This window comes from Vipera ursinii, assembly GCF_947247035.1.
Source record: "Vipera ursinii genome assembly, chromosome: 6".
Taxonomy (NCBI): Eukaryota; Metazoa; Chordata; class Lepidosauria; order Squamata; family Viperidae; genus Vipera; species Vipera ursinii.
This window is the reverse complement of record NC_139515.1, coordinates 44,150,906-44,176,758: the sequence shown is the minus strand read 5'-3', so window position 1 is coordinate 44,176,758 and position 25,853 is coordinate 44,150,906. Positions and strand designations below refer to the sequence as shown.

Sequence of the window (25,853 nt, the reverse complement as noted above, 5' to 3'; positions counted from 1 at the left end):
AGGTTGTAAAATGGGGTATTAACAAATGTCTCACTTAGCAATAGAGATTTTGGGCTCAATTGAGATAATAAATTGAGGACTACCTGTACAAAATAGTCCATAAAAACAATTCAACTTCCCCTAACTTTAATATTGGACTGATCACTAACAGCCTTTTTCTGGCTAAAATTCTACTAGCACTCAAATTCACTATCAGACTAAATTTTATGTTTAAATGCTATGAGAACAAAGAACCAATTTTGTATTTATTCTGCTGATTGGAAAGCAAAAATAAACAAACCAAATCAGTCCACCTCTAAAAGAAGCTATGAATACAAAACACTTTGGATTAATCTCTTATAATCTCCAGTTAAGAAGCATTAAAAAGGTACTATGTGTATTATACTTGCCAAGCACTATTGTTCAATAATAAGTAATTCAAGGACAATCATGCAGAATTAAACAAAGACTCAAAAATATTTTTCATAAAACAACCACCATTTAACCCTTTTTAAGAGTATGACAGTTGGAAATAGATTTACATGCTTGAATATCTCTCCAAACAAGAACAGGACAGAATCATATATTTATGAATAAAACATTTTTGTAATGAAAGAGCTGGCAAACACATCCCCCCTCTATTTTAAATTAAACAAAGAAGTATTTTATAAAATATAATTAAAAATATATCTGTATTATATGTAAAATTATATCTAAAATTATTCAGCTCTTAGACCAGAATGCAATCAAATACAGCAAGAAAAAGCAAGTAAACAGTCATGACTGAAGCTTAAGCCCACTTATTCATCTCAGTCCTCACAAATATACAGTATTCAAACAGAATCTGTGGCTGAATAGCAGAATTTTGCAATAATCTATGTCACTTTAGAGCAGGCGTGTCAAACTCATGACATCGTGTGACATCGCGTGATGTATCGGGACTTTTTCCCCATTGCAATGGGGTGGGCATGGTTTCGGCGTGACGCATCCGGCCCAAGGGCCGGCAATTTGACATGCCTGCTTTAGAGACTCCTGTCTACCAATAAATATATAAAATTCATCAAGGTGACATAGGTTTTTTTCAGCCCTAGTAAAGAGCAAGTTAAACACTAGAACAAAATTTACATCATAAGAGATTGCAACCAATATGCCAACCTCCTTCTGCTTCACACTGACTTAACCTCTGGAAGCTGGAGAGCCATTACTTACAGCCATTACAGGTAGCATTCGACTTACAACAGTTCATTTAATGACCATTCAAACTTACAATGGCATGAAAAGGTAACTTATGACCATTTTTCCCACTTACAACCGTTGCAGCATTCCCACGGTCATGTGATCAAAATCTGGATGCTTAGCAACTGGCTCGTATTTATGATGGTTGCAGTGTCCCTGGGTGATGTGATCACACCTTTTGTGACCTTCTGACAAGCTAAGTCACTGGGTAAGCCAGATTCACTTAACAACTGTGTTAACAACTGAAGTGATTCACTTAACAGCTGTGGCAATAAAATGGAGCAAAACTCACTTAACTGTTTCACTTAGTATCAGAAATTTTGGACTTAATTGTGGTCATAAATCAAGGACTACATGTATATCTGTCCTCTAAATTGCTGGGGGTAAGACACAGACTCTGATGACTTCCCAGTGATATTTAAAATAAATAAATACGCAGACACAGTCTGCAAGAATGATTCAGTGGAAAAGTCTGGAGGATCAATAAACACAAGACCAGAAAGTAACAAAAATTCAGGGGAAATGCCATAGGACAGTTCTTTCCTTATAATGTTTTTCCACCAAGCAGCTCTATCTCTCTATCCACCAACCAGATATCATTAATGAAAGCAACCCCGTTAGAATCAGGTTAAACTTCAGCCAAGCCAATAAAATCACAGTACTTGCCAGATTTCTTTTGTTCAAACACCAGCAACTAGTTTCAGAGCCACATTCCTGATACATCTACCACAGAGGTCCCCAAGCTTTTGGACACCAGGGACCAGTTCCATGGAGAGCGGTTTTTCCATGGACCAGAGGGGGCGTGGTTTTGTATGCTGACTGCATCCCACGGATGGGGCTTTGCTTGTCTGTGTGGACCGGTTGCTGGCATGCCGTGGCCTGGTACCGGTGCATGGACCCAGGGGTTGGGGACCCCTGATCTACTGTATGTATCAAAGAAAAAAAACATTAAATATCCTGACTGCACTTTTTTTTACAAGGGGCAAAGAATGAAAAGACTGCAAAGTTTTATAACTTTTTGTGGCAGAAAACAATGGTGGGAATTTTAAATTTAAAATCTTAAAATCCCTGCTACATTCTTTTGGGTTACAACAAAGGCATGTTAATTAACTTGAACTATTTTTTTACAGGATTGGAACACCACTCCTAGATTTAAGGCATTTCACTTGTTTTATGGCCTGATTATTTTAACACCCCCCTGTGACTTTGACACTATTGGAAAGGACCATCCCTTTAGGTTTTGGTGATTTATTACCAGCTATTTTTCATTGTAGTGACAGGCTAGAGAAATCTTTTGCAATAAATATAAGTGAATAGCCTGAAATACAACCTTTGCAGAAAATTTCAGGGTAAAGAAGAATACTTTAAAAAGATTAAAAATTACTTTTAAACATTTAAACATTATTTTTTCTGGCATAAAGACATGATATAAATCCAATAAATAAGAAAAAGAAATAGATTAGAGTACAGATAGAGCACAGGATTATTTTTGAAAACAACTAAAAGTTCAACTAGTAGCTTGATATTGTCCTATAAGGTCTAACAAGTATTCTCAAACTTACATGTTTCAAAGCATTGATTATAACTTGGATCATTCTAAAACTGGAAATGATGGGAATTGTAGCCAATATTTGGGGGGGGGAAATCCAAGTTAGGTTCTTTTAAAGCCAAATATCTCCCCCATTTAAAAAGTCAATGTAATAGCTTTGTTAATTCTGAAGAGTATAATTTATTTATTGCAGTTTTAATAATACTTAAAAGGATATTGCCAACCATTAGAAAAGAATTACTATTTGTTAAAAACTAAAGCCTTTTTGTTCAAATAATTTCCCCTTCAGTTATTTTGTATTTGCTAACAAACACCTATATTTTTTTTCCTGCTTCAAGAAAGCCCTACATTTTTGAATTTAGACACCACGTTTAGATTAAGACCAAGCTAAGGAAAAAGAGTTAAGGCTACATAGAGAATTGAATGTGTCTCAAGAACACAAACAACAAGGGTTACTTACACAGTGTTACCAACAAGTTGTCCTTCAAGCACTAAAGCTGGATATAATGTTGACTCTACTTAGTATGTTTAACATCTACCTCATTTAATAAAGATTAATATCTGACCAAAAATAGTAAATATTTATCATATACAGCAATGATTAAACTCCCAATCTCCTGATCTTCAACGGAAAGCAAAGTCCACAGGACAACTAAAATCAGTATTACCTCTAAATGACTTACCTTTCTTACTACTTAGTAGTTCTTCAACTTCATTAACATAGCAGTTACTTAGTTCAACAATACAGCTGTTAAAAATAGCTCCTGCAACCAAATAGGTGCCTATGTAATCAAAAGAGTAGAACAATGAGGAATGAAGAGTAATGGAATTAACAGTTGATCATAAATATTTAATATAACACGGTGAAGGATTAGCTTCTTTTAAAAGCTGAGAATAATTTTGGCAAAATAATTGACCATATATGTGTCGAAGAGAGCCAGTCTGTTGGTTAAGTCATAAGGCTAGCAACTGGGAAATGTAGGTTCTAAGATCTACCTTGGGTACGCAGCCAACTGGGAGACCTTGAGCAGTCATTCTGTCTTAGCCTTAGTAAGAAGGCAAAGGCAAACCACTTCTGAAAAAGTTTCCAGGAAAATTGTAGAGACTAGCAGATTCAAGCTTGATCTAAAGACATATTTAAAAAGTCTTCATAAAAATATATATAATCAGCAAACATTACTTAGGATGGAGTCTAAGGAAATGAAGGATTCAGGCAAAAATGACATCAGGGTCTAAATTCTACCATTTCCAACTCAGCAGATCATCTGCAACTTTACCTGATGCGTTTTATTACAGCCAAAGACAAAAACACAAGACAGCAATATTGAACAGCATCAATGATTTATAATATAAGATACTATGAATAGGAAACTTTGAACTAACATAACCTTATTCTAGTCTGACAAAGTAATCTGGAAAAAAACAACAGGAAACTGCAAGATGGTGTTTGGTCATCCTAAACATAACTAATATAAAATTCTTCAGGTTCTCCAGGAATATTCCTAATCAAAGGCAATACTTTATTGCAATTTTATAAGAATGAAGTACAATAAGAGAAGACATGAACCAATCTTTCAATGAACCCCTGAATCGCAAGTATAGATTCCAGCACTGTGGAAGATATTCCTAAATCTGACTTCTCCTACCATTGAAGGAATATTGGATTAATACTCTGAAGTAGGGAGAAGACTGAATAGCTAAGATTCTTTTAAAACTGGCAGCATTTTTGTCTATTACAACAGTTACAAATGTCCAATAATTTGCAGGGCAGATATCAAGTTCTGTCTGGCTATTAACCACATGATATGCTTGATGATAGCCCTATTTATTTTACAATAGAAGAGAAGACCTCGCTAAAGCATTTTCTCTTCAATTTCACCCTTGCATCTGGATGTCAGATTATTAAGAAGGTTTAAGGTCCTTAGAACTTGAGAAAATATGGTCATATTCATCCATAAATTATAGATATTAATTCATTATTTGGTTTCTACATCTAAGCTCACTATTTTATTAAGGGCAAGACTGGAGACACAGAAGGGTATTGAAATAATTGCCTCCAAAATGTTTACTGGATTGTGAAGTATGCATGTATGTTTGTATGTATGTATGTATGTGTGTATATTTATTAAACTGAGCTTTCATCAGTGCCTGCTGACATCGTCAGAGTCTAAGCCAGGATTGCGAAACACGTTCTTATAGTCTCTGCAACGCCAGTAGTTTAGCTAATGAGCTGTTACGGGTCTGTTCAGCCCCCGCCCTCTCATAATCAATTGCATTGTTCCTATTTATGTCGGACTCGCTGACGTCTGTTTGAGTTTGGGCGCTCTGCCTCTCTCCACTCGCCCCACCCACCAGGAGTGCTCATCTTGCCGCATGAAATCATTTTGCAGTTCGTCTGACACTTCTGTATGCGCTGCTGCCATCTCGGCCAGTCATTCCTCTCCTGCTGTCCATGGGTCCAGTCTGACTCCTCATTATCTCTTGCAGTAATGATGTGCCCGTTGATGAGAGGTTACAATCCTCTATTCCCCTGTACGTTCGGAGGGGGAGGTGGTCGTTAGTTCGTCCTTTCAGTCATCCTACGTGACACCGTAGATGTAGGGGAGTGTAGCCCAGGTGATGGTAGTTGTTCTGTCATCAACTCAATGGATGCTAAACCCATTGATTTTGCGTCAGCTTTAGAGTCAGCAATTTTTAGAATTGAAACCAATGAAGAAACAAAGAATTCCATTAGGCAGTGCCTAGCAGGACTTCTTGCTAACCAGAGACGTGGCTACACCTTGTTAAGATCCGAGAAGGCCATCCAAGAATTACACAGGGACAACCCAATCATGATCCTGACGGCAGATAAAGGTAGAGCCACTGTAGTTATAGACACACTGGAGTATAACCAGAAAATCCAGACCTTACTCAGTGATGAAGACTCCTACCGGGTGGTCAATAAAGACCCCATGATAACACTCAGGAATCAAATCAACAAGGCAGCCGACAAACTTAACAGACAGGGGAAGATTCACGAGGACTTAAGAATGATCCGACCCAGGGACTCAGCCACAGCACGCATTTATGGACTACCCCAAATACACAAAACAGGTGTCCCTCTGCGTCCTATTGTATCACTCAAAGGCACCCCAACATTTGGGCTGGCAAAGTGGCTGAGTACACGGCTGCAACACCTGGTGGATAACACCTCTACCACTGTAAAATCAGCCAAACACTTTGCAAAGGCAAAAAACATTGATGATAGAGAATGATGAGGTCATGGTGCCGTTCGATGTGATATCATTGTTCACATCCATTCCCCAAGATCTGGCCGTATTGGTCATGAGAGAGGTGCTATAGGATGAGGAACCACAGTTTCCTGGTTTACCGAACTCAGAAGATTATATACAGCTTCTCAATTTCTGCCTAAACCTATCAGACCCTTCACACACGAATAAAGTGCACCAAATAACCCCTATCGGCAGGCAAAATGTTATCAGTGGTCTACCAAATTAACTGCAATTATGTGGGGGAGACCACAAAACGCCTCCCAACAAGGCTCCATGAGCATGAACTGGCCATCAATCGTCAAGAAAAATGATCTCAGATATAGGCTCATACCATTGAGCACAATCACACTTTTAATTTCACAGAGGCCAGAGTCATTCATAAAAATTATGAATGCATTTAATATTAATTACAGATCACCCTGAAATAGCCTGGAAAAAACTGAAATATTAAATATCTGCAGCAAAGGAATATTTTATAAAGAGGTTTGCAACATTTGGGGAGGAGGAAGAAGAGCAAAGTCTGGAACTGGACTTTAAGCAACATGCCAAAGTCTACATCAGACATGTCAAACTCATGTCATGTGACGTCGCACAACATTTTGCCATTGCCGGCAATGGGGTGGGCGCGGTGCGGGCTGGCAGTTTGGCACCCCTGGTCTACATTGACAAAAATAACAGATGGTCAGGATAAAAGCTGCCTCTGAATTATATTTAAATTAAAGTTAAATAATGTGATTACTTTTCAGTAGTGCACTTAACAACATCCCTACCTGCCACTTTAGAATTTGTATTTGACATACTTTTGGACGTCACTGGAGCTCATATGAAAAACTTTCTGGAAACACTTGCAATTTGATTGCTCAGCTTTGCTATAAACAGTGTGCCTCTCTGGGATATTCACTGAAACATTTCAGCCTCAAAACAACTAAAAGTCATTCAATTTATATAATGTCAAGGACTTTTTCCTTGTACCTAGTCAAAATAGTTCTTCTATTGACAAAAAAAATGTTCCACCAGAATTCTCTTCCACAAGTATTCTTCCTTTAAATAGAAAAAGGCATCAACTACAAATTATACACAAACTAGTTATTTATTAAAAGCATAATGAATTATTTATCTTCCTTATTCTCAGATGTTAATCATACAAAAATTCTGCAACTCCAGAAGAACAGACTAAAAATAATGGTTCATGGACATGTACAACATGCATGAAACATATGTAAAGTGAATGATATAAAATATGATTGTATTTAACTTTCCCACCAATCCCCTTTTATGTGTAAAAGATTAAGCTCGGGTATCGATGGCTTTCAAATGCATGCATTATTAATTTCCCATTATTTGTAAGATGTAATTTTCCAAGAGCTATGTACAACTTCAATATTTTTAAAATAATCTGCATTCTATTAATTTCAACGAAGAATGTGTTTTAAAAAATAAATTCTGCTTAATCTACAAAATTTCTATCAAGCACTTCATTAAAGGTATTCAGTGTAAATCTTGAGTAACATATACTTCATGGTTCCCTCAACCAATTTAGGTTATTGTAGTTCTGGCTTCCTGACAAACAAATTAAACATTTTCAGAATGGCTTGCGTTTAGCGTCTGGGGAAAAACAAGAGGCTGCAGCATCTTGGGAAACGATCAGTTGCAAACTATCAGTTCAAATGTGTCAGATTCTGGGCCTGAGACAGTTAACTATGAATACAGGGAACCTGAGAAATAGCCTTGACTAGACTAATGAGAGCAAAGCAGCAAGATTTGCTTTGATGACTCTGAAAATAAGAAAGCGCAATGGATGCTGGGTGCTCAGGCCCCAGCAGGAGATTCTGAATGTTGAATGCACGGTATAATAGTTATCTAGCAAGCCGGAAATACCAATATCCCATTATCCTTATGTTTATATCGTCCGTTTACCACACTATGTTCTCCTCTCCCGTACGAAGTAAAAGCAGCGCCCTGCACAGCTGTTAAAGACACTTCATAAAGATCTCTGGTGTCAGCCCATCTACAAAATTGGATATAATTTCTAGTGCCTGTGTATGTGTTTGTGCAAGGAATCATTGCCGACCGAAGGTGAGCAAAGAGATTCAAACCTAGGCATTCAAACACGCGCTCGGGTCAGAGTGTCGTCAGAAACACCTGAGTAAGGAGAGATAAAAACTGCGATTGCCGAGAGGATTGGGGAAAGAAACGCGGTGCCATTGATCACAGGCGGCCACGGCGGCTGCACAGGGACGACGCAAAAGAAAAGGCTGAAGTGCATCTTTCTTGCAAACCCGGTGCCCTGAACTGTGTCGAACTACAACTCCCAGAATCTCCCAACCACATTAACCAGAGGTCAACGATAGTTGCAATCCAATTACACTGGATGTCACGGCTCCTCTGGAGCTGCAGCTTCTGGGTGACTCCAAAAGGAGGAGCAGGAAAAGCTAGCAGCGGGACTTACCTGCGGGGGCCAGCGATACCAACCACCCTTCCCAGCCGCAGGCGACGAGTCAGCAACAGCTCCCACTTCTTTTTCTCGCTCCGGCCGCGAAACCCGATCCTGAAAGCCAGCGGCGGAGACACAACGGGGCGCGGCTGCGCATGCGTTTAAAAGCACAACAACCTCGATCTGGGAGGAATTAAGAGTCCGCCAATGCCAGGTAGGACTTCTGGGTTGGAGCGGAGAGCTGTGCGGCTCCCGCTAGAGCAGGGGTAGGCAACCTCGGCTCTTTTATGACTCATGGACTTCAACTCCCAGAATTCCTGAGCCAGCTTGGCTGGCTCAGGAATTCTGGGAGTTGAAGTCCATGAGTCATAAAAGAGCCGAGGTTGCCTACCCCTGCCCTAGAGGCTTTGACTCTCGACTGCTGTCGGAGTGGAGGTGCTCCAGCAGCTTTGCCGGAGCTGTTTTTTCGCGGGGAAGCGAGAGAAGAAAGAGAATCGGAGCTGGAGATTAATCCCTCTGAGGTCTAAAATATACTTCAGTTTGTCTTTCACTTGGACTCGTCCTGAGCAGCATTTTCTAGGATAGAGAAGCAAAACGATGACATCGGCAAACTATTGTTATCATTCCAGCCACGTCTCCTGCTTCGAGTGTTTTTTTGAAGCAACTAAAGTGCGAGGCGTCCTCCCATCTCCGAAAAAATGCTCTAAAATCCGATTTACAGCACAGAAATCGCCAGAGGCTGAGCAGGATTATTTCCCAAGTGTTGGCTTGACTCAACACTTTCAGGACCATGTCCGCAACAGAGATTTGTAAAGCCTTTTTATGGCTAAGTAAATGATGAAGAATCTTATGGCCTTCGGCATTAAAGGTATTTTCATAAGCTGTGATCAAGGATATCTGCAAGCTGTGGTTAAAAAAAACCCTCAATTATGGCAGCCACAGTGGTGCAATTGAAACCACCTGTTTTTTATGTATGATATGCTTAAAAATTGGAGTTGGCTGACCTCTTGATTCTTTTGACCACAGCCTGTGCACACTCCTGAGTATGAAGTCCTATGATGCCTCTGTCATGAGTGGTGCTGTCCCAAAAGTTTTAAATCAAATTAATGAAAATTATTAGTGGATCACCTGACTTCCCTTTCTCACCAAACATCATTGTTGGCAAGATCAATCACCAAACATTCTCCTTAAAGTGGACAAGGTTGTTCTGATCACTGGGCACTGTCCTCCATGTCGACTGGGGCTTGTGCTATTGGAAACACTGCATACCTGGTTTTCACAGAGGTATCTGCTCACATAATGTCACACTTACTTTTTGGGCACAAGGCAACTTGTACCTACTGCTGACTCTGAAATTACATGTATTTGAGACCAGAAAGAGAGGTACTTTGTTTAGCAGCCGTTATTATCAAAGTATCTTGGATTTTGAAATTTCTACTGTATAGAATTTCATTATACTCCTTTCATCTTTGCTCTTCTTTGAACAAGTTACTATCTGTTTATTAGAATCCTTTAGTATACCAATTTGAGGTTGGAATCTACTGAGTGCAGAGGTCTTTAGGGAAATTTTCATTTTTCTGTTCATGTTTTTTCTATCTTTGATATCTTTACAAATGTCGTTGTAATACTGCTTCTTCTTGTCTTTTCTGAAATTTTTGTTAGATTTGTTTCTGAGCTATGTGTCTTTCCTGGCTTTGATTTTTCTTCATGGCAGTTTCTACTGTTGGTTCTGACATTCAATTTGCTTTCTTCTGTTACTTGGTCCTAAGTAGTTTCTTTTCTTATTTATCCCTAACCACTTGTCTGATTTTATTCCATAGTCCTTTGGTTCCATATCAATGAGATTCAGGACTTCAAAGCAGTTCCTGGCATTCTTTTTTTTGCAAAAGATGGAAATGTGCTTAGGATCTTATTATAGAAACTGGCTGTAGAACCTGCATAGGAGTATTATGTGATCTATTTCACAGTCAGCCCCTGTCTTTGCTGTTATAACTGAGCTCTCTTCCACCTCTTTGCATCAGTAACATAATTTGATTTCTGTGTATTCTGTCTGACAACATGTGCACACTGGTGTCACTTGATTGTTGAAAAATATGCTTACAATGAAGAAATAATTAAACCAGTGGAAACTGGCAAGTTACAGTATTTTCCTATTTTATTTCTAGGCCACTCAACTATATTTTGCTCTGTTCCTTACAATTTCCCACTTTGCTAATTTTCTAAATGGCAAATCTAAGTGATCTGCTAGATTAATAGATATTGTTGACTGATTTACTGACCAATATTAGAAAAATGTGTCCTTTCCCCCTTATCAGATATGTCATCCTGCCTCTCTATTCATTGCCTTGTAATGCCAATAAAACTTGGTTGAATAATAGAGCCACTTTTATCGTTTGTTACACTAAATTCTGCAGTAATCTCCTCATAACTTATTCTGTATTAGGATTTCTGAGCTATGTCTTTTTGTCAGTTATTCCACTGCCCAATCCTCTTCCTAAAGATTAGCCCATAGTTTACAGAGCCCCACTTTTGCTATCCTGTAAGGTATGAGAAAATGAATAACACCGTTTCTGGTTTTCCTGACACAAGTTCCTTATCCTTTGTAGCACCCAAATAGCATCTGTTCACAGAGATACTACAGGTAAAAGTACAGAGATATGTAAACTTTCAAAGCAATCATACAGATATTTATATATTGTTAAACCACTGCAGTTACTGAGACTTAACATTTAACATAAACCTCTTTGGAATTGCAAATATAACTGTGTATATTTGGTCTGTTATGTTTACAATTTAGGTCTTTTTCAGCATTAGTTCCATAGCTACTCCTACTATATCATGTCCACCCTGTGGAAACTATATTCAAGAGAAAGGTCACTGGGAAGTTAATATAGTAATAGCCTTTTGTTGGTCCAATTGCCTTTCAGTAGTAAGCACAAATGTTTAAACTTCACATAGTTTTTAGGCCACAACTTCAAAAGCCCTGAGCCCTTTTTTCCTTTCTGACTCTTATGTTTTAATAACAACAAAGTGAGAATCTAGAGGCATTTTTCTTTTACCTTCTTTTTTTGCTTTTCCATTTCTTTCTTCTTTTTTGAATAATTGACCTTTTTTCATGTCACTGAATGATGGCAGAAGGAATGTGTCCCAACTGGAAAAGATTGATTCAAATTATTTCCATGATTCTGAGTTCCCACCAAAGGGGTCCTCCTATGAAGAACAAGTGAAGGGATAATTATAGATTTGAAATGAGCCAAATCGGCAGCTGTTGCTTATGTTTGTTCTTAGTTGTAAGTGACAGCAGAAGAAAACTTGGCAAAAACACAACTCCCGAAGTGGAAAGATGCGTTCACCCCTGTGCTTGTCAGTCCAGTCCTGTGAAAGCTCTAGGGAGAAATTAGAGGCCTGATAAGCTGCTTGCCGAAAGCAAAGAGAGGAACAAAGTAACCTGAATGTTTTTATTTGGGGAGCACAACAGCTCCACATCATCACCTCTGTATTTGAGTGGCCTAGCCAGAATAAACGGTGAGTGTTTCCAAAATCTTATTGTGTTTCTTCTTGTTTTGGCATCGCTATGAGTGCTTGAAAACTGTATCTGATTTCTTAACAGCACATTGATAACATGGACAATTAATTTAATATTTAATCAATACCTAGACAGTTTACCACCTCCAAAGGTAGATAGCAAAGCTTTGTGTAGGTGTATCACTCATAAGCCTCCCTTTGCTTAAACATAGTTGAGGCCCTTCCACAATTACTTCATTCCTTGTATGTTAGATTTACTCCACATGCTTATAGCAGTATGGAATTACTTCAAAATGTTTGCATTAAAAAAATGGAAAAGAATATGGTGGAAATATTCCTACGATAGATGACTCTCAAACTTTTCTCAATTCCTAGGGGTTTATTTTGATAATTTGGGCCTTAGGGAACAATAATACCTCTAATTATTACTTTCCTTATGCTTAAAAATATTTAAATATATTTCACTAAGCCCATGGAATGATTTGCGTTAGAACTAGAATCAATATGTGGCTCAGTGCTAATGTTTTTGTCATTTTTAATTCTTTTTTAACATTGATTGGGTCCCCAAGTATCATCAAAGGATCATCCCTTCCAGAAACTATGAGCAAAATTGCAACTTACATCTTTATTAGAAAGTTTCTTGTTGCTGAACAATGTATACCAGTGATTCTCAATCTATGGTCCACAGACTCCTGGGGGGGTGATGTCATCACAGGGGATCCATGAAGATTTTAAGAAATGTTTCAATTTAAATCTTGAGTTAGGTCTGTGGTAAAGAATAGGTTGACAATCATTGATGTATACCATCACTAAAGACAAATATATTTTGTGACTTTGAATTTTAGTTAGCTTAATCAATGAAAATATTTCAAATCAGGGACAAGTACTTATGTGGCCACCTGTATTACGTATGACAATGTTGGGCAGCTCACAAAACAAACATAATTTTAAAGCAAGTTCTAATTCAACAGTTGTACATTGGGACCTTATTGATAATACCTTTTTGCAGTGCCATGATTAGTGGTTAAGTAAGGCAATACATATCCTGTCTGTCAGCAGGATTGCTACACAGTTGCAGATCTGGTATCAGTTGTGGAATTCACTACCTACATCAATCTTTCTCAACTTAGTGACTTCTACATGTAACCTGCTTCCTTGAAGTTACTCTAATGTATCCAAAGGGTAGCTGGTTGGAGAATGAATTTCATTACTGTAATTCTAAAAGAATAATCTGAAAAACTCTAGTTTGATGAATTATATAGATATCTAATAAAGGAGAATAGTTGTAGCTCAGGGTTAAAACGAGTGGTCCTTGGTGTTCTCTGAGCTTGATTGTTTTCTTGCAGACATTTCATTACCCTAACTAGGTAACATCACCAGTGCTACTATATCCAGTTCAGGAACATTCTGATGACACCTTTCATTGGGAAAGCCATGACGCTTTAGGTTTCAATCAATATTCTCCATGAAGTCCATTGGTTTCACATTGCGCTTTTGTCTTCCATTTTTTCAAAAGCATTTTGGAGAGATGACCGTCACATACTCCAGTAAAGTTGCAAATGCTACCTTCTTTGGGTTCCACAGGCTACTTCTCAAATGGAAAGGAAGCATCTACAAACTGCTTTACCGAGAATTTATTCTCTTTGCCTCTCTTTACACAGCGATAAGTATATTGTATAGGTACAACTTTTTTCACCTTCTACAATGCTCTGTCTGCCTGACCCTTGTAGGAGAATGTGTGATACTATATTAAACAAGTGGGATGTGAAGTGTTGCGGTGTGGTTCTCTGGAGGATACTAGCCAGCCACACATGTCTTCTATCTTTCTTCCCCAATTTTTTGTATCTCTTCCCCATCCAGCTAAGTACTCAGGAATTTATGGCATGTTTAGTCCTAATAGAAATATTTTATAGATTCTTCCTTTAGAACCTGCATGTCCAATCTTTTGCCTTACCAGGGCTATATTAAGTGGAGACAATTTGTCTTGACTGCCAAAATATATAATGAATGTATATAAATAGCAAACTTCCTTTATTTCTCATATTTTTAGTTATATTTTGTAGAGTCATTTTACTAGCTGTCCAGGGCTGCATGCAACCTGCAGGCAACAGGTTGGACATGCCTGCTTTAGAAACTTTTCCTATTGTTTTAATGTTTTTTTTGTACTTCTGCAAGACATGATGTTTCCCTATATTTGCCAATGTTTCTCTCTTATACATCTAGGGTACCATTTTGACTACACAAATACTAGAAATTGGAAAATGAAATTGTTGTTGGTACATATAATTATGTAGAAATCATAACTATTCAAGAAGGTTTTGTTTTAAAAAGCTGTGTTGAAATTTATGGAAGTTGTGCAAAAGCATTGCTTTTCATGCTTGCTTTTTGCTGTTTTCAAACATCTTGTTTGATTGTTTTGCAATTAAAGCAGAGATTTTAGTCAATTCACTAAAATGACTGTATGGAATTTTTGGTTACATTTAGAATCAAATGTGTTGTAAAACATAGTTACATTTACTAAAACAATGTGTTTTAGCATTTTATGATGTTTTCATAAAACACTAAAATAGTATAACATTTCATAATAGTATTTTGACAGAGGAGGCAAGTGCCAAACAAAATTAGTGCCTTTATCATTGAAAGAAAAGAATCAAGAAATGACAACCTTAAGTTGATTGTCTCTGAAGGATGCTATATGATGATTGTTATTTCATGGAGATATAAATTTACAATGAGCAGCTCCAGTAATTGTGATATGAGAAAATACAGCTCAGCTTCAAATTCTAATTGAATGTCATCTCTCGGTGGAATTGCAGTATGAAGCAAAACTAAATTTTGAAGTGTTTATTTTGCAAGATTTCCTTTTGCTACAATTACTAATGTAATCCATTATAGTCAGATCTAGGTCTGATATAGCTTTGTAATTTTTAATTATTACAACCTCCAACTGAACTTCAAGTGAAATCTCTCACAGCAGAATCTCTCACTCAGGGATTCAGCCAGTTTGCACCACTTCGGCAGAAATGGTAGCTAATTTTTGTTGCCCAGGTCCAGAATGGACTTCCAGAATCAGCATCCACACAGAGAACCAGTTGTTCATATATTTGAATCCCACCACTGCTCTCACTGCCTGCCTTCTGTTATGATCCAATGTACAATCTAATGCTGAGTGCTCTGGGATGCTTATCTTTGTTTTTAATTTGTATTTCTTTAGTCTTTATATCAAAAGTCCCTGTCTTTTTTGTCACAGATTTTTCCTTTCAGGAACCCAGAAACGTTACTTTGAGAAATTGTCCATTTACTGTGACAAATACGCAGAACAAATTCCAGTTACTTTTGTTTTGGGTAAGCTTATATTCCATTTCATGCACAGCAAGGGTGGAAACATTTGCAAGGGTACATTACAGAAATGTAAAACCTAAAAAATACTGTACAGTTGTTGCAACCTGTCCCAATTCCTAAGGATTTGAGGTGGTATGCAAATATAAAACCATATTGCAAAATTAAATAAAATTCCAATTGTATTCTTCTAATTGGTGCTACCCCAGAATAATTTATTGTCTTAACCTGTTGTTTTTTTTAAAAGAAAAGAAAAGAAAACTCTGAATGATCAATAAAATCCCCTTCCCCATTTTATGTGGCAATTGGTCCAGCCTTACTTTGTGACTGATAAACCCATCAGCTGCAGCTTCCCTCAAATCTTAAAAATGACTCACACCTTTCCAGATCTCTTGGAGCTACAATTCCTAGTGTAGCCATAGTTGGAGAGTCCTATATAAAGAAAGGTTGAGTTGGGATTTCATCAATGCGTTTGGAGCATGGATGGATGAAAAAGAGAGTCTACTGGCAGATATCAAGGGAATTACTAAAAAAGTATATATATATAGTTTACTTATGTGTGACATTAGAAGATCTTCTGTTGGGTATATAACAAGAAATGTGAATAAGGATTTTTGAACTCTCCAGGGTTTTATGTTACTTTGGTGGTGAACCGCTGGTGGAACCAATTTGTAAATCTGCCATGGCCAGACAGAATTATGTTCTTGATCTCCAGCACTGTTCAGGGAAGCGATGAGTATGGCCGATTACTCAGGAGAACTCTAATGCGTTATGTGAATTTAACATCTGTCCTCATCTTTCGATCAGTGAGCACAGCTGTCTACAAAAGATTTCCAACTTTAGAACATGTAGTAGAAGGAGGTACTGTTCACTCATTTTCATTCCTCTCTTTGACCTAGTTAAAGTCAACATTTGCCAATGAAATAGTTATTTGGGGTGGTGCTTTTGTAGAGCCACTGTAATCACACTTAATATGCCTTTACTGCATTGCAAGAAACAAGTAGTGATGCTGCTATTAGTATTATGTTTTTATGATTGCTGTAAGCTGCCCATTCTGCTTAAGATGGGTGGCCATATAAATCTTTTAAATAAATAAATATTGTTATAATTTAATATGATCTTATACTTTACTACAGTTTCTCCAATCCAGGATTCCCTAAAACATTTGATTGTAACATCTGTCATCTTTAACCATTGTATTTAATGGGATGATAGAAGACATAGGGTACTATATTGGGAAACCTGCCTTACTTTGTACAATTTCTCATGTGACTAACCTCGGGACAAGACTCAGCACTTTGTGCAACTCTCACTGTATCACAGTACTGAAATTTAAAGTTGCAATGCATATATATTTTTTTCTGCAAACAGGAAACATGCTGGGTGGGTGCTACTAATTTAAACAAAGCAAAAAAAATATATAAAAACTAGCCCAGCTGCTGTGCTAAAAAAATCACAATCTACCAGTACTTCAATTTTATTATTTTGTTCTGTTTTTTAATGGAATGCTGCTGTATATTTCCTGCATAACATCTAACTTACCTATTGATTTTGACTAACGTAGATGTATCTATGAGTTCTGTAGGAGTTAATCCAGGTTAATGTACATACAGCTGTAGCCTCTATATGGAGCAAACTTCCCTAGCACTTGGCTTCATTATTTAGGAATAATTCATTTCTTAAATCACAATATTCTTCAGATATCATTCTGACATCTGAAACATTAGAATTATGAAATTACCAAAAAGAGGTATAATCTTTCTCCAGATAAATTGTCAACCATTTTTTTCAATATATCAACATTCTGAAAAAAAATCCATGCTAGGGATCAATATGGAAACAGGCTAAAAATAAAACTGTCAATGTTGCAACACTCTAATACAAATCTTTACTATATTTCCATCTAGAATAGTTCGTACAATTCAGTCACTACATTTTTTTAAAAGATAAAACAGAACTGGGGGAAAATGTGGAATGGGCAGCAGTGGAGCAGTGGGCTAATGCCTCCTTAAGTAACACCAGCTGCCTGCAATTAGTGCAGGTTCGCATCCCACCAGGCTCAAGGTTGACTCAGCTTTCCATCCTTCCGAGGTAGGTAAAATGAGGACCCAGATTGTTGGGGGCAATAAGCTGACTTTGTAATAATGCCGCTTGGGGTGTGTGTGAAAGCCCTAACAAGCAGGCATATACATAGAATGAAGGCTACTGCTAAGCTTGTAAGCCGCCCTGAGTCTTCGGAGAAGGGCGGGATATAAATGGAATTAAAATAAATAAAATAAATAAATAAATTCCAACTGCAAAAATATTAGATTTTTGGAATTCTTTACATGGAAAGAAGGTGACATAAGGAGGACAGGATTCAAATATCTAAAATTCTGCTTGGCAAGGAGAAAGTGGACAGGAAAAAAATTCCTCTTTCTCAAAACAGTAGAACCAAGTTCATCAATGAATCTGATTGGAAGAAGCTTCTGAATAAATGAAAAAGTTACTGCTTCATATGATAGATAATTTTACCCGTGACATTTGATATCACAAGATGTGATGAAGGTGACTGACTTGGATGACATTCATGGAGGAGAGGTCTATTAAGCACTATTAATGTAGACCAGGGGTGTCAAACTGCCGGCCCGCAGGCCGGACACATCACGACGAAACCGCGCCCACCCCATTGCCGGCAATGGGGAAAAAGCTCTGATATGTCACTTTCGTCACGTGACATGCCTGATGTAGACTATATAGTATTATTTCTACTGGGGCAGGTATGCTGTGGATAGTTGCAGGTGAATAACCCATAGGTAACAGGTAGATTTTAGTCTCTTGTGAAACAGCCAGATGAACCTTGTTAGTCTATGAAAAATGAAATGCTAGACTAAATTAGAACTTGACTTGATCAGCGGGGCTGTTCTTGTATCATTTAGTAAAAGTTTATATCATCTAGCAACCAGGGCTTCAATTCACACACCAGAGACTCATTGTGTGGCGGTGAAGTGAGTGGGCTGAGGACTGAATGTGACCTATATAGGATAGTTGCCTTTGCCTAATTCAGCTAAGGTGGTGCTGTAAAATGTTTAAGTAATGGCTATATTATAGTGGGAAGAATTGAACGATACATATATAGGTCAGACAAGTTTTTATGAATCAAAACTCTTTCAAATTATATGAGCTATAATGGGCCAAAAAGATATTACTAAAACACAGCATGCCATAACATGCATAACAGAAATATAGATATTAAGCTACTGTTACTTTTCTTTGTAAATAAAATAGTGTGTGTGTGGATGAGTAGGTTGTAAAATTAACATTTATTGGGTTCATCACATGACAGATAAAGTAAAATAGCTTCAAAGTCAAATTTCTATTGGCCACTGGTAGCCATCCTTGATTTTAGCATTGGATTAAAAATCGGTTCTTTGAAGAAGTGAATATACATTTTAATACATTGACATGCATAAAATTACATAAAAGGTTTGCCTGGTTTGAAGCTTCTCTTTTGAGAAAACAAAAACAGGTGATCAAAATACAGCTGCATTTCTTTATACACAGGTTTTATGACAGCTGAGGAAAAGATAATATTTGATGATATTAAATCACCTCATCTTAAATATTGGATCCCTTTTGTTTGGTTTGGAAATTTGGCAGCCAAAGCAAGACAAAATGGAAGAATCAAAGATAGTGTGGACTTGCAAACACTGATGAATGTAAGTAAGCAGATACAATGAACAATTGTGAAAAATATTTGAAAGCCAAAAATAGAATCCCATTTTTTTTAAAAAAAATCATCTATTCCATATAAATTCTGTTTCCAATTTCCTTATCTCCATTTTTTCCACATTCTGAGACTTTCTATTCTTGTACTCCTGTGCAAGGCTGCTCATAGATGAAAATGACACTGAAGGCAAGAATAATCTTCCAAAACTGCCCACCTCCCAACCTAAATGTTTTCACTGTACTGTATCTGAAGGCTAGCTCCAGGCTTCAGGAAAGACTAGGTAAAATGGCTGCTGATGGCTTCTTGTTATTTCAAATATTTGGCTTCCAGTTGGCAGTTCTTTCTTATATCAGAAACATCTCAAAAACAACCAACAGACTATTATAGCAATGTAATATTGTAGACCAGAAGCCAACTAAAACCCTCTAAAACGTCTTCAAAAACCAAAAGACCCAGTAGCCCAAGGGAAAAAAAGGAGTTATCTACAACATATAGTGTGAGGACTGTAATAGCCACTCTGTAGGATAAACAGGCAGAAGATTTGCAGAGCACATCCCTGAACCCCAGCTAGCAGTCAGAAGACATGATGAAAACTCCTTAATTTCACAACACATGGACAAACTTACCCATTGTTTCAAATGGGAAATTGTGAGCATCCCAGGTAAGTCCAAAAAATGCTAGAAAATTCCTGGAAGTCTGGCATGCAGACGAACTGGTCATCAACATAGAGATAAACAGTTTCTACATACCATTCAAAAGAAGCAATCAAAAAGCCAAAAAGGAAACAAAAAAAGACAGAATATATCCTTTTCTGCAGCCAACATCCAAATAAGCAGGAGTTAACACCAGACAAACAATCTAGCAGAAACAATACCCTAATAAAGAACTATCAAGGATAAACCCACTCCTCCACCAACACTGGCAGGGCAACTACTGTATATAAACATGGACCAAACTTCATACTTATTTGCACAGATGTTAGGGTAATGAAGCATCTGTAAGCAAACAACTAAACTCAGAGAACAGCAAGGAATCCTCAGTTTGGTGAAGCATGAAGCACCAGACTAGAAATCAGTAGACTGTAAATGCTAATCCCAATTTAAGCATAAAGCCAGATAAGTAACCTTGGGCCAGTGACTCTCAACCCTAAGAAAGAGGCAGTGGCAAACTATTTCCAAAGAGGTTGCTAAGAAAACTGCAGGTAACTATTCCAGGCAGTCATCGGGAACCAACATTGACTGGAAGGCATCAAACAAAAGTGTCATCAGAACACAACCTCAGAATTAATTATATTGCTTCCTGGGAAGTACCATCATATCTATAACAATTAATACATTGTGATAATCCTCAACAATACATCTATTGGTTTTTATTTTTCATTTAGGAGATGAATCGGTATCGATCATGGTGTAGCCTACTATTTGGTTATGACTGGGTTGGAATTCCTCTCGTGTACACACAGGTATAAAGTAAATACTTATATATTATTAAATATATCTCAGATGCATTGGGACAGGGTGAAATCTTGAGTGCTGAAAACTTTAAATTCAGTTACCCGTAGAGCTCAGGACTGCCCCAGATTTTCGTTCGTTCCACCGGGACCTGAAGACCTGGCTCTTTGAGCTTTCCGGCCAGGACTGAGAACTTTTAATTTTTAACCTATTGTAATTGGGTTTTTTAATTAGAGTTAAGTGGGTTAGGACGCTGAGTTTGTCGATCAGAAGGTCGGCAGTTTGGCGGGTCGAATCCCGAGTGCTGCGTAACAGAGTGAGCGCCTGTTACTTGACCCAGCTTCTTCCAACCTAGCAGTTCGAAAGCATGTAAAAATGCAAGTAGAAAAATAGGGACCACTACAGTGGGAAGGTAACAGCGTTCCGTGCGCCTTTGGCGTCTAGTCATGCCAGCCACATGACCACGGAGACGTTGTCGGACAAGCGCTGGCTCTTCGGCTTTGAAACGGAGATGAGCACCGGCCCCTAGAGTTGGAAACAACTAGCACACATGTGCGGGGGAACCTTTACCTTTACCTAATTTACCACCAAAAGCCTTGTTTATTTACTGCCAAGTACTGTGCAACCAAGGAATAAAATCAAAGACCTTCAGAAATAGAAACATTTTGTATTGAATGGACCATCAATTTTTATAATTCATATCTTTAAAATATAGTCTTTTGCATCGGTCCTCAATTTAGATTTCTCTAGATATTTCTTGTTGCTCTTGTTGACCAGGAATTCTGGAAATTGTAGTACAATACCATATAAGTACATCAGATTTGGGAAAGCAGATCTTTGGATATACTATATAGAAAACATCCTGCATTCATTGTTATATTGCTAACTTTATCTCTGATTAAATTTTAATTCTTCTAGGTTGTCACCCTGGCTGTTTATACCTTCTTCTTCACGTGCCTTATAGGGCGTCAGTTTTTGGATCCTGACCAAAGCATCCCAGGTCATGATTTAGATCTTTACATTCCTATCTTCACATTGTTACAGTTTTTCTTCTATGCAGGATGGCTTAAGGTAAACAATAATGTTAAAAAAATGGAATTTTCTGATAGTTTTCTTCAAAACCAGAACTCATGTGAATGAAAGTTTTCCTACATGAACGTGAATAAAAGTCTGCTAAAATTTTAATATATTCTGGGAATCTAAGCTAACAATTTACTTAGCACCAATTGTCATGAGGCAAGAAATATTTCACAGTTGTACAATAGTGCTTTAACAAAATGTGTGCACATTTTTTAAGAGCTAGCAAAGCTTTCTGGAATGTTTGTATGCATAAGAGATCTTGACTATCTCTGCATTGAACATATCTCTTACACATTAACACTAATGATAAGACACATTAAAGTATTTTGCATTTATAACTACAATGTTAGCTGTACATTGAGATCAAACCTCTCGTGCATATTTATAGTACCTTGGTAAACTCTCTGTCCATTATCAGGGGTGTAGATGTATTTAATTATTTATTCCTATGCCCATTGTCATCGATACAATTTCCCAGGTTTATATATAGCCTACCATAAGAACTGCAGAAACCATTCTGATATTCTGTGTAAGCAGTGCCAAAACTCACATCTTGTTAATCTTTTATTTAAAAAATTATATATTCAGTTCTTAACATAAATTTAATTTATTGTATTTAAGGCAAATAAATGTAAATTTATTTACATTTACTATAAATTTATTTATAGTAAATTCCAAAGTTTTATCCAATTCTCGTCTGCCAAATCTTGTCGACTCCTTTCCTTGCTGTTAGTATCTATGGCTGAATGTCATCCTCTGAGTAATCACAGATCAACGTACTTTGAAGGATCAAAACGTCTCAGAGGTGGTCCAACAAGTTTGATGAACAAAAGTGCTGAAATTGTCTTAGTCTTCAATGAAGCTCTTGTTGGGGTGACAATTAGATTCATCTGCAAAAACCCACATTCACATTCACTTGAAGAAATGGGAATGGTATTCAGAGTCCGTATCAAATGCAACAGTTTTTCTGGATATGTCTTTTTGAGAATGTATTCACGAAATCCACAAATCATTTCTCTTTCATTAAGTTGCAGTTTGATTGACAAGTTTCTAATTTCTACTTCTCCAAATGTCAGTTGATTATTAACATCTTCAGGCCAATGTTTTTGATCAAGCATGGGAGACCAATACACCAACTCAGCATCTTTGCTATCAAGCAATCTTTTTTCAATTGACTCCTTCAAGTTTGTATAAAATGTACTTAGGTCAATGGAAGGATCCTTTCTTGAATCTTTTTCATGAAGTAAAATTCTATGAAAGCGAAGATCACTTACAGCAACAACAGCACATTTATAATAGGGTCCAAAGTTCTGTCTTCTTTCTTCAAAAACTTGTACCAGTATTTTTATTTTCTTATTTGCCTTGTCCATGTTGCAGTCCTGTAGGTCCAAACTTAATTCTGATAATTCTTGGAGAGTGTCACACATCAATCCTAGGTCCAGTAAAAATTCTGTAGATGTTATTTTTCTTTGCAAGTGCATTTATCATTTTTATCTCTTGTAGGATCATGCATTGCTTCTTCAAAATGACACACAAGGGATTCAAAATTATTCCACACAGCCAAAACTGTATGCAAACTAGATGACACCCATCGGATACTTAAAATTCTTCCAATTTTCAGCAACTCAGCCCCCAGTAATTGTGCACATAAATGCAACTCTCTACTATTATTTGCCAACGCATGGTATATGATGTAAATTTATCAATAAATGATTTGAATCTATTCCCGAAGTTTCCTTGACAGCATCACCTATTGATAATTCTAGTCTGTGATGCCAGTGCCAAACTATAATAGAAGGAAAACATTCTGACAGCACTTTTTTCACTCCACTTTTACACCCTATCATCACAGCAGCACCGTTGCATGCTAGAGAAACCAAATATTTTTTAAAATAATCTTCTGTCATCCCATAAGAGTGAAGACATTGGAGTAAGGAATCTGCCATTACTTTTTCAAGTTCTACCAAGTCCAAAAACAAAGTGATCGGTGAATTCATTCCAACACGTCCGATACAGCATCGAAGATACTGTATATTATGGGGTAGGGTTTTTTGCTTATTGTGGTTGATTCATCAATTATCAATGAAATTTTATTATTGGATTGAACAATTTCTTTAACCACAGTTTTCCTCATTTCTTATATGATTAACAATGTAAATAACATGCATTTGTAGAATGAAGAATACGACCCATTTCAACTCCGTTCAGTTCTTGCAGATCAATTTCAGTTTCAAAATGATGGAATGATTGATTTTCCTTTGTTACTTTATATGCAGTTTGAAAAAATTTTGCAGTTATTATTTTTTCGTGAGATAATGATGTTAAAAAAATTCTCAAGAGTCATTTTTTCACTTTCAGCAACTATTTTAAATGCTGCTTTATGTGTAGCAAATTCTCTGTGATCAAAAAAAATTTTCAAACTGAGCTTAACTGTTGCTTCCTATCTTTGCCAGAATAAGTTATCTCATTGTTGATCCATTCTTTGGAAAGTTTTATTCCCATTTTCATTTCAACTCCAAGAGTTCCAACTTTTCTACAAGGCGTACAGCCAAGTTTCATTTTGCAAACACAGAGCCATTCATTTTTGAAGCAAAAATCTTTTTTTTTAATCATAGGTCCAGCAGTCTGGCCAGTCATTTGTAGTTTGGCTTTTCTTCTCAGGATCAGATTCAGAAATATCAACAGGCATCGTTATTTTTGTGTGTTCCGTTGTTGTGTCTGTTAATATTCTGGCCTTTTTTATGAGCAGAACCTGTGGTTGAGAAGTAATTAGTAGTTTTTTTCATTTTTAAATTTGGAGTCACACTTTTACACTAAAAATTAAAAAGAAAATCAAAAAATCAGTTAGTTCTGCAATTATGCTTTTTAAAAAAAGTTTCCTAGTTTTTTATTGAAAGGTTTTACAGTAGATTTTAAACATAAATTGCCCCCACCTCCCCATAAAACCCACTCTTCCCTCCCTCTCCCCCCCAACTTCCCCCTCTCCCCATAAAACCCACCCTTCCCTCCCCCTCTACCCCCCCCCCGACTTCCCAGAGCTGAATACAGGGTATTGCATCTAACAAGCTTGAGCTAGAATATGCTATCTATAAATACACTTTAAATCCTATAGCACTTTAACTCCCGTTAAGCATAACTAAACAATAATACATCTTATTAGATTCTAATACTCATTCATATGCTAAAAAAAGTTTCCTAGTTTTTTTAGTACTGCAAATTTAAATTGAAGAGATGCATGGAAGCTGACATTCATAATGAATGTTTTTTACACATAACTTAAGTTATATTTCCAGTGCCTCTGCCAAGAGTTCCACTGTTTCTTTGAAAATATAATCTTAAAGGACTTGCCATTATGGTAGAAGATTTCTACTACTGCTCCAGGGCTTGGCTAACATAAATATGCATAGCATAATTAGATTTATTATTGCTGCTAATCATATCTTACAAAACATGAATGTACTTTCAAACATTTAAACCTGCTTTGTTTGGGGAATACCTATCACCTTTTCCATTTGAAATAACCAGTGTTTCAGCTGAGATGTATCTGATTTACTATTGTTCCTGCCAGAATAAGAACACTGAATTTATTGCAAATAGTTTGTAATTTCACCCTTGAGACATTCTTACTAATGCTGCATTTTAAAGATTTCAACCAAGTTTAATTCATAATTGCCTTTAGTTTTCCTCATCTGTCTTTAGCTTAGACGAAGTAATGCATCTTTCAGACATTCACCAAATAAACTAGAATTTGTTGTGAGCATCTCCTTAAATACAAACAGCTCATAAGCTTGACTTACCTATATTAGCAATCACATTATTGATGGCTTGTACATACCATTTTAAAGATAGGATCACATTGGTTCAAGTGAATGAGATGCTCCTATACTCCAAAGTGCATGCTATTAATTCATCCCTGCCAAAATAGTTGGTTATTTTCATCAGACTTAGTTCATGATGAACGTAGAACACAAAGTTCTGTTTTATCAAATTAATCATGAAGACAGCATAGTAGGCTGCCATAGGGGTGAAAAATTGTGAGATATCTCCTCCATGTTTCTATACTGCAGGTGGGTATAGTAAAGATGGAATATTATTTTTTTGTCTACTTGGAAAGTAATGTGTTGCACTTTAATAGAGGAGGAGACACCTTTTGCATATATAGTCTGACATACTGTATATTGAGTTCCTTTTGGAAGGACTAGCAGTGGTAGATAATAGATGTCTGTAATGCAACATACCGTATATGTGTTTAATTGATGGAGTCATGTTACTGACAAGA

General features: G+C 37.0%; 2 protein-coding genes across 7 annotated transcripts in view; one reads left to right on the top strand and one right to left on the bottom strand.

Annotated features, from left to right (window-relative positions):
* The window catches only part of RAB3IP (RAB3A interacting protein), a 42,296-nt gene extending 30,619 nt beyond the window's left edge, over positions 1-11,677 (bottom strand). For 2 of the 6 annotated variants that reach the window (XR_014492781.1, XM_083365114.1), the window contains exon 1: positions 8,486-8,718. The gene's annotated coding sequence lies outside the window, so the exon portion shown is untranslated. Of the gene's footprint in view, positions 1-3,447; positions 3,547-3,760; positions 3,776-5,116; positions 5,295-8,485; positions 8,719-11,529 lie in introns of those variants that run through there. The other 4 variants (XM_083365116.1, XM_083365115.1, XM_083365117.1 and 1 more) reach the window with 4 other exon arrangements.
* Positions 8,040-25,853, top strand: part of BEST3 (bestrophin 3) — a 30,357-nt gene continuing 12,543 nt past the window's right edge. The window contains exons 1-7 of the mRNA XM_083365113.1: positions 8,040-8,112; positions 13,512-13,675; positions 15,246-15,340; positions 15,962-16,195; positions 18,878-19,032; positions 20,428-20,505; positions 21,413-21,565. Of these exons, the coding sequence (XP_083221239.1) occupies positions 13,524-13,675; positions 15,246-15,340; positions 15,962-16,195; positions 18,878-19,032; positions 20,428-20,505; positions 21,413-21,565 (867 nt within the window). The 5' untranslated portion in view covers positions 8,040-8,112; positions 13,512-13,523. The remainder of the gene's footprint in view (positions 8,113-13,511; positions 13,676-15,245; positions 15,341-15,961; positions 16,196-18,877; positions 19,033-20,427; positions 20,506-21,412; positions 21,566-25,853) is intronic.